General features: G+C 45.3%; 1 protein-coding gene across 2 annotated transcripts; it reads right to left on the reverse strand.

Annotated features, from left to right (window-relative positions):
- Nucleotides 1-4,057: 4,057 nt before the first annotated feature.
- LOC136518481 (protein NRT1/ PTR FAMILY 3.1-like) lies at nt 4,058-6,598 on the reverse strand. 2 transcript variants are annotated; one of them, XM_066512141.1, is made up of 4 exons: nt 6,451-6,597; nt 6,254-6,352; nt 5,354-6,140; nt 4,058-5,279 (listed from the first exon to the last, which is right to left on the reverse strand). In XM_066512141.1, exons 2-4 carry the CDS (start codon nt 6,348-6,350, stop codon nt 4,328-4,330), a joined length of 1,836 nt encoding a protein of 611 aa, XP_066368238.1. In that variant the 5' UTR covers nt 6,351-6,352; nt 6,451-6,597; the 3' UTR covers nt 4,058-4,327. The 2 variants fall into 2 exon arrangements, with proteins under 2 accessions (XP_066368238.1, XP_066368236.1); XM_066512139.1 differs by having other exon boundaries at nt 6,254-6,598.
- Nucleotides 6,599-14,072: the final 7,474 nt, after the last annotated feature.

Here is a 14,072-nt window from a genome sequence, read left to right on the forward strand (position 1 = left end):
CTTAAAATATTTGACTAAGTTAAATTTCGGGATTAAATTCAGATTTGCAAGCCTCGTGAAACAGCCAAAATTAATATGACAACGTCGTGAATGCCATATATTCGACTCATCTGAAACAATAACATTGTTCACTACTTTATTACACACATCATCAAGCAAAGATAAGCAGAACAAGCCTCCGTAATCATAACCTTTTCCGACAAATGTTCCATGTCTCGACACAACACATTTATTGGACTCAAGCACAATTTTAAAGCCATCGCGACACATCTGAGAAGCGCTAACAAGATTCTTCTTGATGGAGGGGACATGCTGCACGTTCTTTAATAGCACCATCTTTCCCGAAGTAAACTTCAGAATGACCGTACCAGCACCAAGAACACGCGCATGCGAACCGTTTCCCATCAGCAAGGCTCCACTCCTGCCGGCCTGATAAGAAATAAACAAAGAAACATCAGCAGACACATGAATATTAGCACCACTATCCATCCACCACTCAGGTGAAAGATAAACTGAAAGAACAAAAGGTAAAGAATTACCATACCCAGATGTTCCTCCTCTAGTCTCGCTAATTACCATGTTTGCTGATTTCTTTTCTTGCTTATATTTGCGGTCTGGGCACGCACTTGCCCAATGCTCATCACTCCCACAAACAAAGTATCCTCCACCTTTCTTGTTATTTTTCTTCTTAAACTGTGCAGTCTGCTTAGGCTTTGCATTGTTGTTCTCTTGCATGTTCTTCTTCTTTTTATTACGAGATGCAAATGAGTTTTTCTTCTGCACCATATTAGAAGCGGAAGACTCAACTTCTTTTCCACGGTTGTCTTTTGCTCTCGTCCTCTCCTCAATATCAAGAGATCCAATAAACTCAGCCACGCTAAACTCTTGTCTCTTGTGTTTTAGAGAAGTAGCAAAATCTCCGCAAGAAGGTGGCAGCTTAGCGACTATACCGCCGGCCACAAACTTATCGAGCAACAAACACGAGAAATGTTCTAGTTCCTTTGCTAGCGCCTGTATCTTATGAGCCTGTTCGACCACAAAACGGTTTTCAACCATTTTGTAGTCATACAGCTGCTCCATAAGGTACAGCTCATTGCCAGCATTAGAAACTCTAAACTTTGCCTCAAGAGCATCCCATAACTCTTTGCCTGATGTGCAAGATATGTAGTTTTTCTCATACTTAGGATAAAGTGCACTAATCACGGCGCCTCGAAATAGGTTATCGGCAGCCAAGAACTTTCGCTCCTCCTCAGGAGTAAACTGTTCAGGCTTCCCCTATACGGCGTGATAGCAGTTCATTGCAGTCAACCACAATACCATCTTGGCATGCCATATCATGAAATTCTTGCCATCAAAATTATTCGGCTTCAAAGCAGCAGCAAAATCACTGACAGAAAATTGTCTAACATTAGTTTTTTGGATTGTTAGAAATTTAGGCAATTTCATTATCAGTTTAATCCAGAAAAATAATATCAGTAGGTTTGTGACGACATATATGTGCATGTATATATTTCTTATGAATACTACAGCATACAGAGATGACATACTGGTGAATACAGTAAAAATACAAAGTACAGAAATCACAGAGATTAGACTGTACCCAGCGGAGGGTCCCATGCCGAGGGCATCGGAGGCTCCATTCGCACTAGTCGACATAGTGCGTTGCTTGAAGTCGCGGACAACAGTCGATGCAGGAAGATGTTCGCAGTGCAGTCCCACGAACGGATCACCAGGAAGAAGACGCCTTGACGTTCCACAGGCAATCACCAAGAAGAAGATGTACGTGGACAAGCAGTCGCGGATCGCTCCCCAAAAACCTAATCGCCACGCATCCCGTGCAAAGTTCTCTGGTGGACGAGGGTTCCGGAGGCACCTGCTCTCCCGCTACTCCGTGCGCGCAGAGGTACGGGACGGGGAAACCAGAAGGCTGCGGAAGTGTCGTTCTCTCGGGAGTGGTTTCGGAAGAAGACAGGGTCTGAACTGACGGAGGACTCGGATATATGGACGGGCGGAGAATCCCAGGAGATGGAGACGGAGAGGTACGGAAGCGGAAGAGACAGTAACGGCCGCAATCAGTTCACCTCCACCATCAAGGGGAGTAACTCGGGTCTAAACTGACGGAGGACTCGGATATATGGATGGACCGATAATATATGGATTAAGTGGCAAAAGACTGGCCACTCCCGCCCGCTCGCCGCCCGCCACAGCCCGGCCCGGCCGGCGGCGACGTGCGCGCGCGCGTGGCACGCCTTTATCCTTTTATCAGATTCTCAATTTAGATGAATAATTTCCAACCATATAAGCTGAGTCAGCATTCAGTCAAAATCTCGTATGGTATTAAACCATGTAACACTTAATGTTACATACCATAGAGTTTCATTTGATTCATTAAATATTATATGGGCCAAGCCCATATTATATCCAACATTACCTAATGATAGTACTCCCTCACTTCAAATCATATTAAAAAATGCACGTGTTCAAAATTTCATCAACGTGGCTATCGCCTGGACGTCCCAACGCTAGCCCTCGTCCGGACGCCCGCGTCTGCCCCACCGCGCTGTTCGCCCTGTCTGTAGCACCTCACCTCCTCCTGCGTGCCCGCCCTAGCATTGAGCACCCACATGCACGTCCTGCTCCCTCCGTCTCCCATGTGCTAGCAGCTCCCTCTCTCTACTGCATGCATGCAGTTGCAGGAGTGGCAGCAATTTTTTCTGCGCATGCACGGTTCCCATGCGAATGCGCTCCACTCATGAAAAAGGGTGCTTGCCCCGCCTGTAACTGTTGCGCCTGCATGCTCGGCCTCGCACACCACATGCAACTGCTGCGTCTGCACGCTTTGCACGTACGTATGCAGCTGCACGCCACATGCTTGTTGATGTGCACGCAGGTGGGAACCGCATCACATGCCTGTTGATGGGTCACACGCCCGCTTCGCTTGCCACGCACATGGGGACCGCTACGCCCGCAGGGACCGCACCCGCTTCCTACGCCTGCTAAATGTTGCAACATGAAAGCACTTCTACAAATATACGTCTGAAACAAGTAAAACATTTACAAACATACGTTTGCAACATACGTGCATAGCAACTATAAACATCCAGATAAACACACTTGCAACATACATCTGAAACATATGAAACATTTTGAATAGACGCTTGCAACATTGCAACATCCAGATGAAACACTTGCAACATACTTCTGAAACAGGTGAAACATTTAGAACATACATTTGCAACATACAAGTATAGCCACTGCAACATATGCAATATCTAGATAAAACAAAACACTTGTAACATACATTTGAAACAGCAGAAACATTTGAAACATACACTTGTAACATACGTGTATAACCATTGCAACATATGCAACACACATCTGAAACGCATGAAATATACGGTTGCAACATGTGCTTATCTACTTGTTGTCGCCCAATGGCGGCTAGTTGACATGACGCGGGGAGCGAGGCGCAGGCGGGGTGCGCGACACGAGGCGGGTCCGGTGCGACCATGCGAGGCGCGAGGTGCAAGGGCGCACGCCATGAGGTGGGTCCTGCGCGAGGCGCAGGGGCGCGCGGAGCGAGGCGGGTCCGTCCCGTCCGGATGGACGGACGCCCTAATAGGAGCATTACCGAAAATTCAACCTTTTGAGCATTGACTAATCTACGCCATATTTTTTTCTAGATCTGGCGCGCAACATAACATTATGATACTTTTTTTTTAGATTTAAAGCGCAAAATAACATTACGATCTTCTAAATCGTTTCATACCATGGTATTTTGCAATGCAACGGAACATGCTCACCTTATTGCGTGGTCAATAGTTTATCAAACTATTGTGGCTAGATTTTTATAATGATCGCGTCATTTGTTCCAATACTATATTGGAATCAGACTCTGTACCGTCGTTGGAGACAATAACAAGCACTCGCATGGATCGTGAGCCTAGGTCTGCCAGGAGAAACATGGAGCACTTTGGAAAGTAAAAAAGACGTCGACTGGCTCTTTAATATTAGATATATAGTTCCTATGATTGTCTTTAGTAGGAAGAAACAGTAGAGCGTTTTTTGTGGTGCACAGGAGAGGATAAATTGAGGGTCCTTCAATTGGTGAGAGGTGTAGATGTTTTTATCAGCGGAAGGAAATGAGAGGTACATTTCGGCTTTGTTGGAAACTTGGAACCGATGATCCTCCTTGCAACTCTAGGAGTTGCTCCTCTCTTCAAAATTTCTTGGTTCTAACATGTTTAGAATCAAGATCGGAACTGGTTGTGCTATGTCAATATTCCTTCACTCAATCTTTTCATAACTATGAATGACATCAAAACCTCTATGGATCAGATGATAGCAGAGGTCGAAGCTCTATGTCTTTTTCATCGCTATCTTTCAGAGGTTGAAGCTCCACGTGCTTCTCTTCGCTTCCTTTCTCCTCTCTGTCATCTGTGCCCTCTTGGTTTACTACCTCTAACTTCTTGTATGTGTATAGCTTTGCACATATGACGAAGTAAACAACGTTTATCACCTGCAGTGTCACTACCAGCCAGTAGTATCGATCCAGCTTCCCTCTGTTGAGGTTGTCCTGAAGCCACTCCCCTTCTCCCTTGGTCCTCTCGTGCACCGTCGTCACGAGCAACGTGCCCATATAGCTCCCGGCGGACATTGTCAGCCAGTACAGCGCGGCGGCGGAGCTCCGCATGCTCTCGGGTGCCTGGTCGTACAGGAACTCCATGCGGCCAACGTCCATGAACGCGTCGGCCATGCCGTGGATGGCGTACTGCGGCGCCATCCAGAACACGCTCATCGGCACGGTCGCGCCAGGGCTGTCCAGGAGGCCGTGCCTGGCCGCCGTCCGCTTCCTCTCCGCCTCCACGACCGCCGACACTATGTTGCTCAGCATGCTGATGGTGAGGCCAATGCCCGTGCGCTGAAGGTGCGTGATGCCCGTGGGCTGCCCCGTGAGGCGTCGCAGCCATGGCACCAGCACCCGATCGTAGAGCGCGAGGGTGGCAAGCATGGCGATGTTTGAGAAGATGAGCATGGAGGCTGGTGGTATCTCGAGGTGTGCTGTGAGGCGCCTGTCCATGGTGCGCGCCTGCTGGATGGCGAAGCTATGGTTGTGGGACGCCGAGGTGACCAGGAGGATCCCGGCGCCCCAGATGGGCAGCATGCGGATGATCGATTTGAGCTCCTCCACCCGGTGCACCGTGGACAGCCGCCATGGCCGCGGGACGCCGCTGCTGGTCAAGTCGCCGTCCGTCACGGTTGCAGCCCGGTCAAAAAAGCTAAAGAAAGAGGTTTTAATTTATATCTTATTAGGCTCTCACAAGATATAACATATCCATCTATGGAGACTTACGTGAGCTGGTTGGTGTGGAGCAGCCGTCCGGCAGTGGAGATGCCAGCGTCGAGCACCTTGTCATAGTACAGGAGTCTGGGGTCGGTCGGCACGGTCACATTTCTCTTGCGAAACGCAGCGAAGGCGACCTGGGCCAGCCGCGTGAACGGGCTGCCCCCGGGAACCATCTTGACGTACAGTGGGTAGCCCGACACGAACGCGGTGACCGCGGCGAGCATGGCGATGGTGGGGACGCCGAGCCCCCACCCCCACCCCACGTTCTCCTGGATGTACACCACCAGGGTAATGGCGGCCAGCTTGGCGAGCTCGACACCGAAGAAGTAGAGGTTGAAGAAGCTCCACCTCTGCTTCGCGCCGCCGTGGCGCGGCCTGTCGAGCTCAAACTGGTCGGCGCCGAACGCCATGACACACGGCCGCGTGCCACCAGTGCCTATGGACGTGCAGAGCAGCGACAAGTGAAGGACGAGGAGTGTCCAAGCGGACGCGCGAGCGCAGGTATGCTGACCGATGGAACAGGGCGGCGGGCGGAGCGACGGGAGCAGCGCGGAGACGGTCAGGCTGACCATGCCGAGCTGGTAGATGATGGAACCCGCCGCGATGGTCCAGAAGCGGCCGGCGAAGGAGTCGGCGACGAGGCCGCCAATGACCGGGGTGAGGTTGGAGAAGCCATGGAAGTTGGTGAGCGTGTTGGAGGCCTCGACGAGCGGCAAGTGCAGCTGCTGCGTTAGGTAGGTGATCAAGTTGGCGTTGAACCCGATCGTCGCGAACCGGTCGCAGAAATCGTTTGCTGCAGCACGGATATCTCAGTTCATGTTTAACTTGAACAGTGGCTTTATTATGATCGGCAAGCTGAGACAACTGATGCGTTGTGTAGTAGTAGAGAGTAAAGAAACACTTCACCTAGGATGAACGGCACGGTCTTGAAGCCGCCCTGCTTCCTCTTCTCGCCCAAATCCTCTTCGCCATGCCATCGCCTGCTGGCGTCTTCCTCCAACATTCCTGCAAGGTGTGAAGCAGCACGGGATCCAGATCAGAGGTCCCTCCCTAGGAGATGGCTTAGGGAGAAAGAGGGGAAGAAGGGGAAGTTAAATTTTGACATTTCAGAGTTAACGCCTCCCCTGCTTCCGCTCTGAGTCGCCATGTGTTGTGATCTTGGTCCACGTTCCTGCTTGATTGTTTTTTAATCGCTTCGTTTCAGGGAAAAGAAAAGCCGATCTAATTAGTATCTCTGGACTCAAGTGTTGCAGCAATCAGTATCATAATAATCCGACATCTTAGCTGTCATGGATGCAAGTAGAATATGACCTTGGCAAGGCCAATGTTAGTGCCGCTTGTGGCCGGAACTGGTGTCGGCGTCTACGTGAGATAGATGCGACCTGTCGCCATGGCAAATACTCGCGTAGCAGTCCTATCTCCAATGATCTACTCCATTGTAAGTTATTCTAGTTTTTCTAGTACATAACATTTGTTATACACATACATAATAAAAACAATGTATATTTAGAAAAGCTAGAACGACCTATGATTTAGAATAGAGGGAGTAGTTTTTACACACTATCTAAACCTAAGGGTCCTAAAGCAAATAAAGATGACCTCATAGAAGATTAAGTGTTAGCCCACTAAAAAACATCAAGAACGATAAAATATTAGTTATGAAAAACTGGGTTTTGTTTTTTTTCTCTCCCTCTCTTCTCAACGTTGGAAAACCATATAGATTTCAATAGTAAGCATGTGTGGCACTGTTGGAGATACTGTAACTCATTCACTCGTTGCACAACCTAAGTGAGGCCATAATTCACTACTAAAAACATTTTTTTGACACCTATAAGGATCATGTGTCCATGATTATATCTTTAAGTTTCGGTGACTATACGACAACACAAGCTTATGACTAACATATGTCCTAAAGATGTGTCAGACATGTTATAATAGGTCCAAAAATAAAAAGAGAAGTGGCACACAACACCGACAAAGAAATAGAGAAAAAAGGACTTTGTATAAAAAAAATGCACGTACCGAAGCGAAAGGGCATGTAGCCTAATGGTTACACACGCCTCAGGAGCATCTTAGGTCCTGGATTCAACTCTCCGTGTGAGCGAATTTTTTAAGATTTAATGACATTGTGCTTTCAGTGGACGTTCCCATCGACAGCGAGGCGCCTACGGTGACTTCGTCAATCTCGAGGATTTGCTGGTCCAGTCTTCAAAGATGTTCATAGGGGTAGGATTTACATGCATTCGTTCGTAGCGATGAGTGTACATGTGTTGTGAGTGTCTGTGTTGTACTGTGTAATCGAAAAAAAAATGCACCCACTGAACGGTCTGTTGGGTAATTAAGGAAATACAATAGGTGCTGAGGCACTCTGCAAATCAACGGATCAGACAGACCGGCCAAAAGAAGATATTCCACCTCGAAATATGCATGGGAGCACTCACCGAACAATCTGGCGTGAAGCTAGAAGCCGGGCCAATAATATTAGAGCGAATTGTTTGGTTATTAGTTAAGTTGCAAGAGACGAGCTATACAATAGTAGTTTCTTATTTGTCTAAATTTTTTTTTTATTAGTTTTATCTATGCCCCATCTTCTCTTTTCTAATCTTCCTCACATTTACTTGGTGTATGAACTCACTACTGCATATGCATCCGTACCCTATTACTTGCATAAGAGCCGAGCTCTTCTCTCTCTCCTTCCTTCTCTCTTCCAAAGCATTTGCTTGACTATAGACTACACCTCTCCGTTTTGGCTCATTACTAGCTATTTGCCTCACGGCCTGTTTAGTTCGCGAAATGAAAATTTTTAGATGTCATATCGGATGTTTCGGAGATGTCGGAAGAGGCTTTTTGATACTAATAAAAAAACTAATTACATAGCTCGTCTGAAAACTGCGAGATGAATTTATTAAGCCTAATTAAGCCATCATTAGCGCATGTTAGCTACTGTAGCACTTATAGCTAATCATGGACTAATTAGTCTTAAAACATTCGTCTCGTGATTTTCAACCAAACTATGCAATTAGTTTTTTTTCGTCTATATTTAATATTCCATACATATGGCACAAGATTCGATATGACAGTTTGGAGTGAAAATTTTTGGAACACCAGGCCTCAGTTCCTCTCGGTAGGTTAAAGTGGGGGGCTACTAGCTATAAGGCTACGAGCATCATTGGATGTACCTAGGGCCTAGATGTACCAGATCTTCATTGCCCATGGCACATTCGAGATAGGAGATAGAAGGCACGCACTTGCTGGTGCCTGCACCTACATGTTATGTTTCAGATAGTGGTCTCGGCTCGCTGAAACTTAGCTAAAAGTGGTTGGAAAATACTGTTTTAGCTGAAATGTTGTGATAGAAAAATATTGTTTCGGCTGAAAAAAGAAGTCGAACAAACCGGATATAAGGTAAGCCGAACAGGGCGTGTCACAACAGTGTCGTCTTTATCAATGTCGCTATATATAACCTCTCTCGACGGCTAGATATTTTAAAAATTGTATCAATTATGATTTTGATATTGGGCATTATCCTTTTGTAATATTTCGACTCGTTTTATCACTGCATAGAATTTTATAACATTGTGACAAAGAAAACAACACCACAGCTGTAGAGGAAGTTATGAGCACAACTCATTTAGACATCTTTCCGCAGGCCAAAATTTTGGGACAAAGTACCCGCCTGGAACCATTTAGTAGCAAAATGATTCCATATTTAGTTGCGGAACAAGTTTTGCAAGTTGAAGACATGATCTCACTGTTATAGATGCCATTTTCAGAAGTGGTCAGATTTGATATTTAGAGACGGTTGTCGTGTTTCTACTCAGGATTCTCTAGAAATTAAATATTTTAGAGGTGGTGGGTCTGCAATCAATCCTCGAAATCAATTTTAAGGAGTGGTAGAAAAACCAAACACTCCTAGAAATAATTTATTTAGAAATTGAAAATCACTCATAAAAATAGATTTTTTAATTATTGATTTTTCATGTGTCGGCGCGTCCCCAACGCTACACAAGACACCCACTTGTGGCTATGTATAAGATGATGTCATTTTACATTAACTTTCATGAATTCTGTATTGAATATTTAGGAATTAAAATGATCTCAAATAAAAAATATACTAAATTTTAGACCTTGTCAAGCACTACACCTTTAGTATAGGCCATGTCTTCGTCCGAGGTCGTTCAAAAATTGAAAAAAAACTGAATTTCAAAATTTAAGAACTTCAAATATATACATGGGATACTAAATGATTTAAATAAAAAGTTGTCAACAAAGTTGTAGAACTCATCATGCTCTACAACTTCGATACAAAGACAATCTTCATTCAACTTTATTTTGAAAAGATATAATTTTTTTGTGCTACACTTATTTTAAGAGGTGGGTCACATTATCAGTGAAAATTGATTTCAAGATGTGACTGGTGTTTTTTATTGCCCCTAGAATTGCATCTATTTCTAGGTGTGCCTCTAACACCAACAACTCCTGAAAATGTTGGACATTTTTACTACCCCTAGAAATCAATTTCTAGGAATGGTCTGCATTTGGAACCATTTTTAGGAGTAATTTGTGATACAATTGCATCTTTAAAAAAGTAAAGTGATACTAAAAATCATTTTTGTAGTAGTATCTATGCATTACAAAAGCTATCTTAAATATTGAATTCATAACTGACCTAGTGGTATGACATGACCACTCTCGGGTAGACTATGTGATTAGGCCAAGCCATTATCTATTGACCACACTTAGCCTAACCCTGACCTGCCCAATCGCCCCTGTACTACCATCCATAGCACTACATCAATTTGGTCTTCATCCAGGATGAAAGCATCTAGGTCCCTAGTTGGGTTTCGGTGATTAATGATGACACGAGATTACTATGATTAACGTGTGTTTTGCAGAGACAATTTGAGTTAGGTCATGGTAATGAAAATTGATTGGGCAATCATGGTTGTCATGCCCCTGTTGATGGAAATCATTTTGGTTTTCAAAGGATGGACGGCAAGGTTAAGGACGGACTAGTTCTACGTGTCGTTTGGTGTTGGAGAGACACTTAGAGTAGTTTAGGACTTTGTTTTTCCTTTGGCCATACTATTAAGGGGGGTATGGACTAGTAGCTTAACCTAGGTGAGTCTAATAGATTAGGTGTGGTGCACACTTGTCAAACTTAGCACTAGGTAGCTCAGGAATAGCCCTAAGATCGATCACAAATAATTTTGAATTAGAAGTAAATGGAGAGTCAAATGACTGACCGGACGCTGGTTTGGTTGTGACCGGACGCAGCTTGGAGAGTCCGGTCAGTTCATTTGATCGGCAGTAGCTGTTAGAGTGCGACCGGACGCTGGACACCAGTGCTCACCGGACACAACACTAGATGTATCTGTAGCAGCGTGGACAGGCTGTTGACCACGGACCAGATGCTGAAAGAGAAATGACCAGACTCTGGGTGCCAGCGTCCGATCAACATCAGTAAGGTTCCGGAGTGGCTTTTTGATGATCGGACGCGTCCGGTGGGTGCTGACCGGACGTAGGCCAGAGTCCGGTCAGAGCAAACGGCTCTTTCTAACACGCTAACGTATTTCACTGACCGGTGCATCCGGTCACCTTGACCAGAGCGTCCGGTCATCCCGATACTTGCTGAGTTGGACCTCAACCATTATGTTTTGAATGGAGGGGTATAAATACATATCCCTCTCGTCCATTTGAGGTCTCTTGCCAATTTTTTAGCAGAGAAACATCTTTGGAGTGCAAGGGAGAGCAAGTGCCTAGTGGGGTGATTGAGATTTGATAATCCAAGATTAAGGACCTCATTAATGCATAGGGAGTAGCAAGTGTGCATCCACCTTACTCATTAGGCTTGTCTTGGTCAAGTGAGAGTTTGTGCTTGTTACTCTTGGTGGTCGTCATCACCTAGACGGCTCGGTGGTGATTGGGAGCTTGGTGATCATCTGGCGAAGCTTGTGGATGACCCAAGTCATTTTGTAAGTGGTTGTGGGCGATTCACCATGACGGAGTGTCAAAGAATCAGCCCATAGAGAGCACTTGATTCTTGCGCGGATCAAGGAGGAGCTACACCCTTGCGCAGGTGCTCCAACGAGGACTAGTGGGGAGTGGCGACTCTCTGATACCTCAGAAAAACATCGTCGTGTTCCTTTCCCTCTCTTTATTTTGAGCATTTATATTTGAGCAATTCATTTCATGTCTTTACATTCCTAGAATTGCCATGCTATAGTAGGATTGGAACCTAGGGTGCAAAAACTTTTGTACGGGAGAACAATAGAAACATATTCTAGACACAAGGGGTGAAATGGGCTAAGTGTAGGGCTTAATTATTGAAAAAAAAATTTAGAATTAGCCCAATTCACCCCCCCTATTGGGCATCTTGATCATTTCAATTGGTATCAGAGCCTCGTGCTCTCTAAATTAGGCTTAACCGCCTAGTGCAAGATATCACATGGGGATGGACCCCCTCCTATCTTTGAGGGAGATGATTTTCCTTATTGGAAAATTCACATGGAGGCATACCTAGAGGCTTTAGATGTTGGAGTTCTTAGAGCCGCCTCATAAGGCTTTCCAAAACCTAAGGATCCTGTCAACCTTCAAGGCGATGAGGTTAACTACGAGAAATAGAATGCAAAGGCTAGAAACACTCTCTTTAGAGGCCTTTGCAAGGATATTTTTAACCATGTGCGGAACCACAAAGATGCCCATGCACTATGGTCAGACATTTGTGCGCTCTATGAGGGAACCAAGAGTGAGCGTGAGGAACGCTACCACCTTGTGATGAAAAAGCTTAATTCATTTGAGATGCTTCCTAGAGAAAGTGCCAATAAGATGTATTCACGCTTGAATGTTCTTGTAGAGAAAGTCGATGGGCTTAGACTCACACAAAGGCAACCCTCCGATGTTGTGAGAAAGATCTTGAGTGTCCTCCCCATTGATAAATATGGGCATATTGTGATGGTGCTTCATCATGGTGATCTTTCCATCGCTACACCAACTCAAATATTGGGAAAGATCAATGCACATGAGATGTACATGCACATCACTCCACAAGATGGCTCTTCTTCCACCAAGAAGAAAGATTTGGCATTCAAGGCTAGCCAAGAGAGGAGGGGAAAAGCAAGAGTTGATCATGATAGCTCAAGTGATGATGAGATTGATGACGCAAGTCTTGCTCTTATGGTGAGAAGAACTGTCAAGATGCTCAAGAAGCTAAATAAGAATGGTGTCAAGTTTGATGACAAGAAGAAGAAATTCTTCACTAGTAATAGAAGGAAGTCCATTTCCAAAATGGATTGCTATAATTGTGGAGAACTTGGTCATCTAGCTCATTAATGCCCCAAACCTAATGGAGACGGGGATCCCGATCTTCCGTCAGGTGATGGTAACTATCGTTGTGGCGGAGAATGACACACCGATCCCGCTTCAGATCGAAAGATCAAACCCTGCAATCTTAGCACCACAGCTCCTCTGGTTATCAACCAAGTCACGGACCAGGTTGACCTCGCCAAGAAGGCTAATCCCTGCCTGTGCAATGAAGAACATAAGCAAGAACAAGAAAGAAAGCAACCAAATTGCAGATGAATGATTAATCTCACGAGTTGGGGTCTCACAAACCGACAAACGACGAAACTGTTTCTTGACAGAATAATCTAAGCAAAACCCAAACCCTAATGGAGGGGCGACGGCTGTTTATGAAGGCTCTAGGGTCGTGCAAGACCCCTGGACGCGCCCCTAATGGGCCCAAACTCGATACATGGTCCAATGGACCAAAAGACGGTGTCGCAGCACCCTCGCAGATTCTGGACGCTGACTTGTTTCGACGATTCCTGTTGATGCTGAACAGCTTTTGATGTGAAACCACTGGGATTGGCTTCCTTATCAAATTAGCTTTCCATCCATATGTGGATCATCAAAAACGGAGTCCAGATACGTCCTAGGCGACCAGTTTAAGGTAGACTGGTCCTAGAGGCCGAGGTAGACTCGAATTCTTGTTAGACTGAGCCTCCGGCTTGTGTTGGACGTCCTTGCTGGTCATCATCACCTCCTCCACGTCCTCTTAGTCCCTCTTGACCCTCTCCAATATTCCTAAGCCAGATAACATCATTAGGTAGTAGTCCATTCTCAAAAGTATGAAAAGGATCGCTTAAGAACGAGCTCACCTATAAATTGAGTTGACGCATTTGAGCCCGGGTCATTGGACCTTGCATGACGATTGGAGGATCAGCTGGTACATCCGAAGGAGTGATGTCCTCATCAAAACCTAAGAAAGACAAGTACAAGAAGAAGTACAAGGGCAAGAAAGATGACTCAAGAGATCAAAATAATGATGAGAAGAAGAAGAACAAGCCATACAAGAAGAAGGATGGCAAGAAGAAGGAATTTCATAAGAAGAAGAAGAAGAATGGCAAGGCATACATTGTTGATGATTGGCTCATGGACATTGAATCATTAAGTGGCTCATCCGATGATGAAAGTGAGAATGAGAAGGAGAAGGTGGCCGCTCTTATGATTGATTCTTCACTATCTTCATCGACACCACCGCCGTTATCCTCTACACACCTATGCCTTATGGCCAAGGGTGAATGAAAGGTACAAAATGATAATAATAGTAGTGGTGATGATAATGCTAGCAATGATGAAAGTGGTAGTGATAGTGATGAAGAATTTGAATCACCTTCTTATGATGATCTTGTCAAGTTGCTAAACCAATACACTAAAATCATTA

The sequence above is a fragment of the Miscanthus floridulus genome, chromosome 17 (assembly GCF_019320115.1).
Source record: "Miscanthus floridulus cultivar M001 chromosome 17, ASM1932011v1, whole genome shotgun sequence".
Lineage (NCBI taxonomy): Eukaryota > Viridiplantae > Streptophyta > Magnoliopsida > Poales > Poaceae > Miscanthus > Miscanthus floridulus.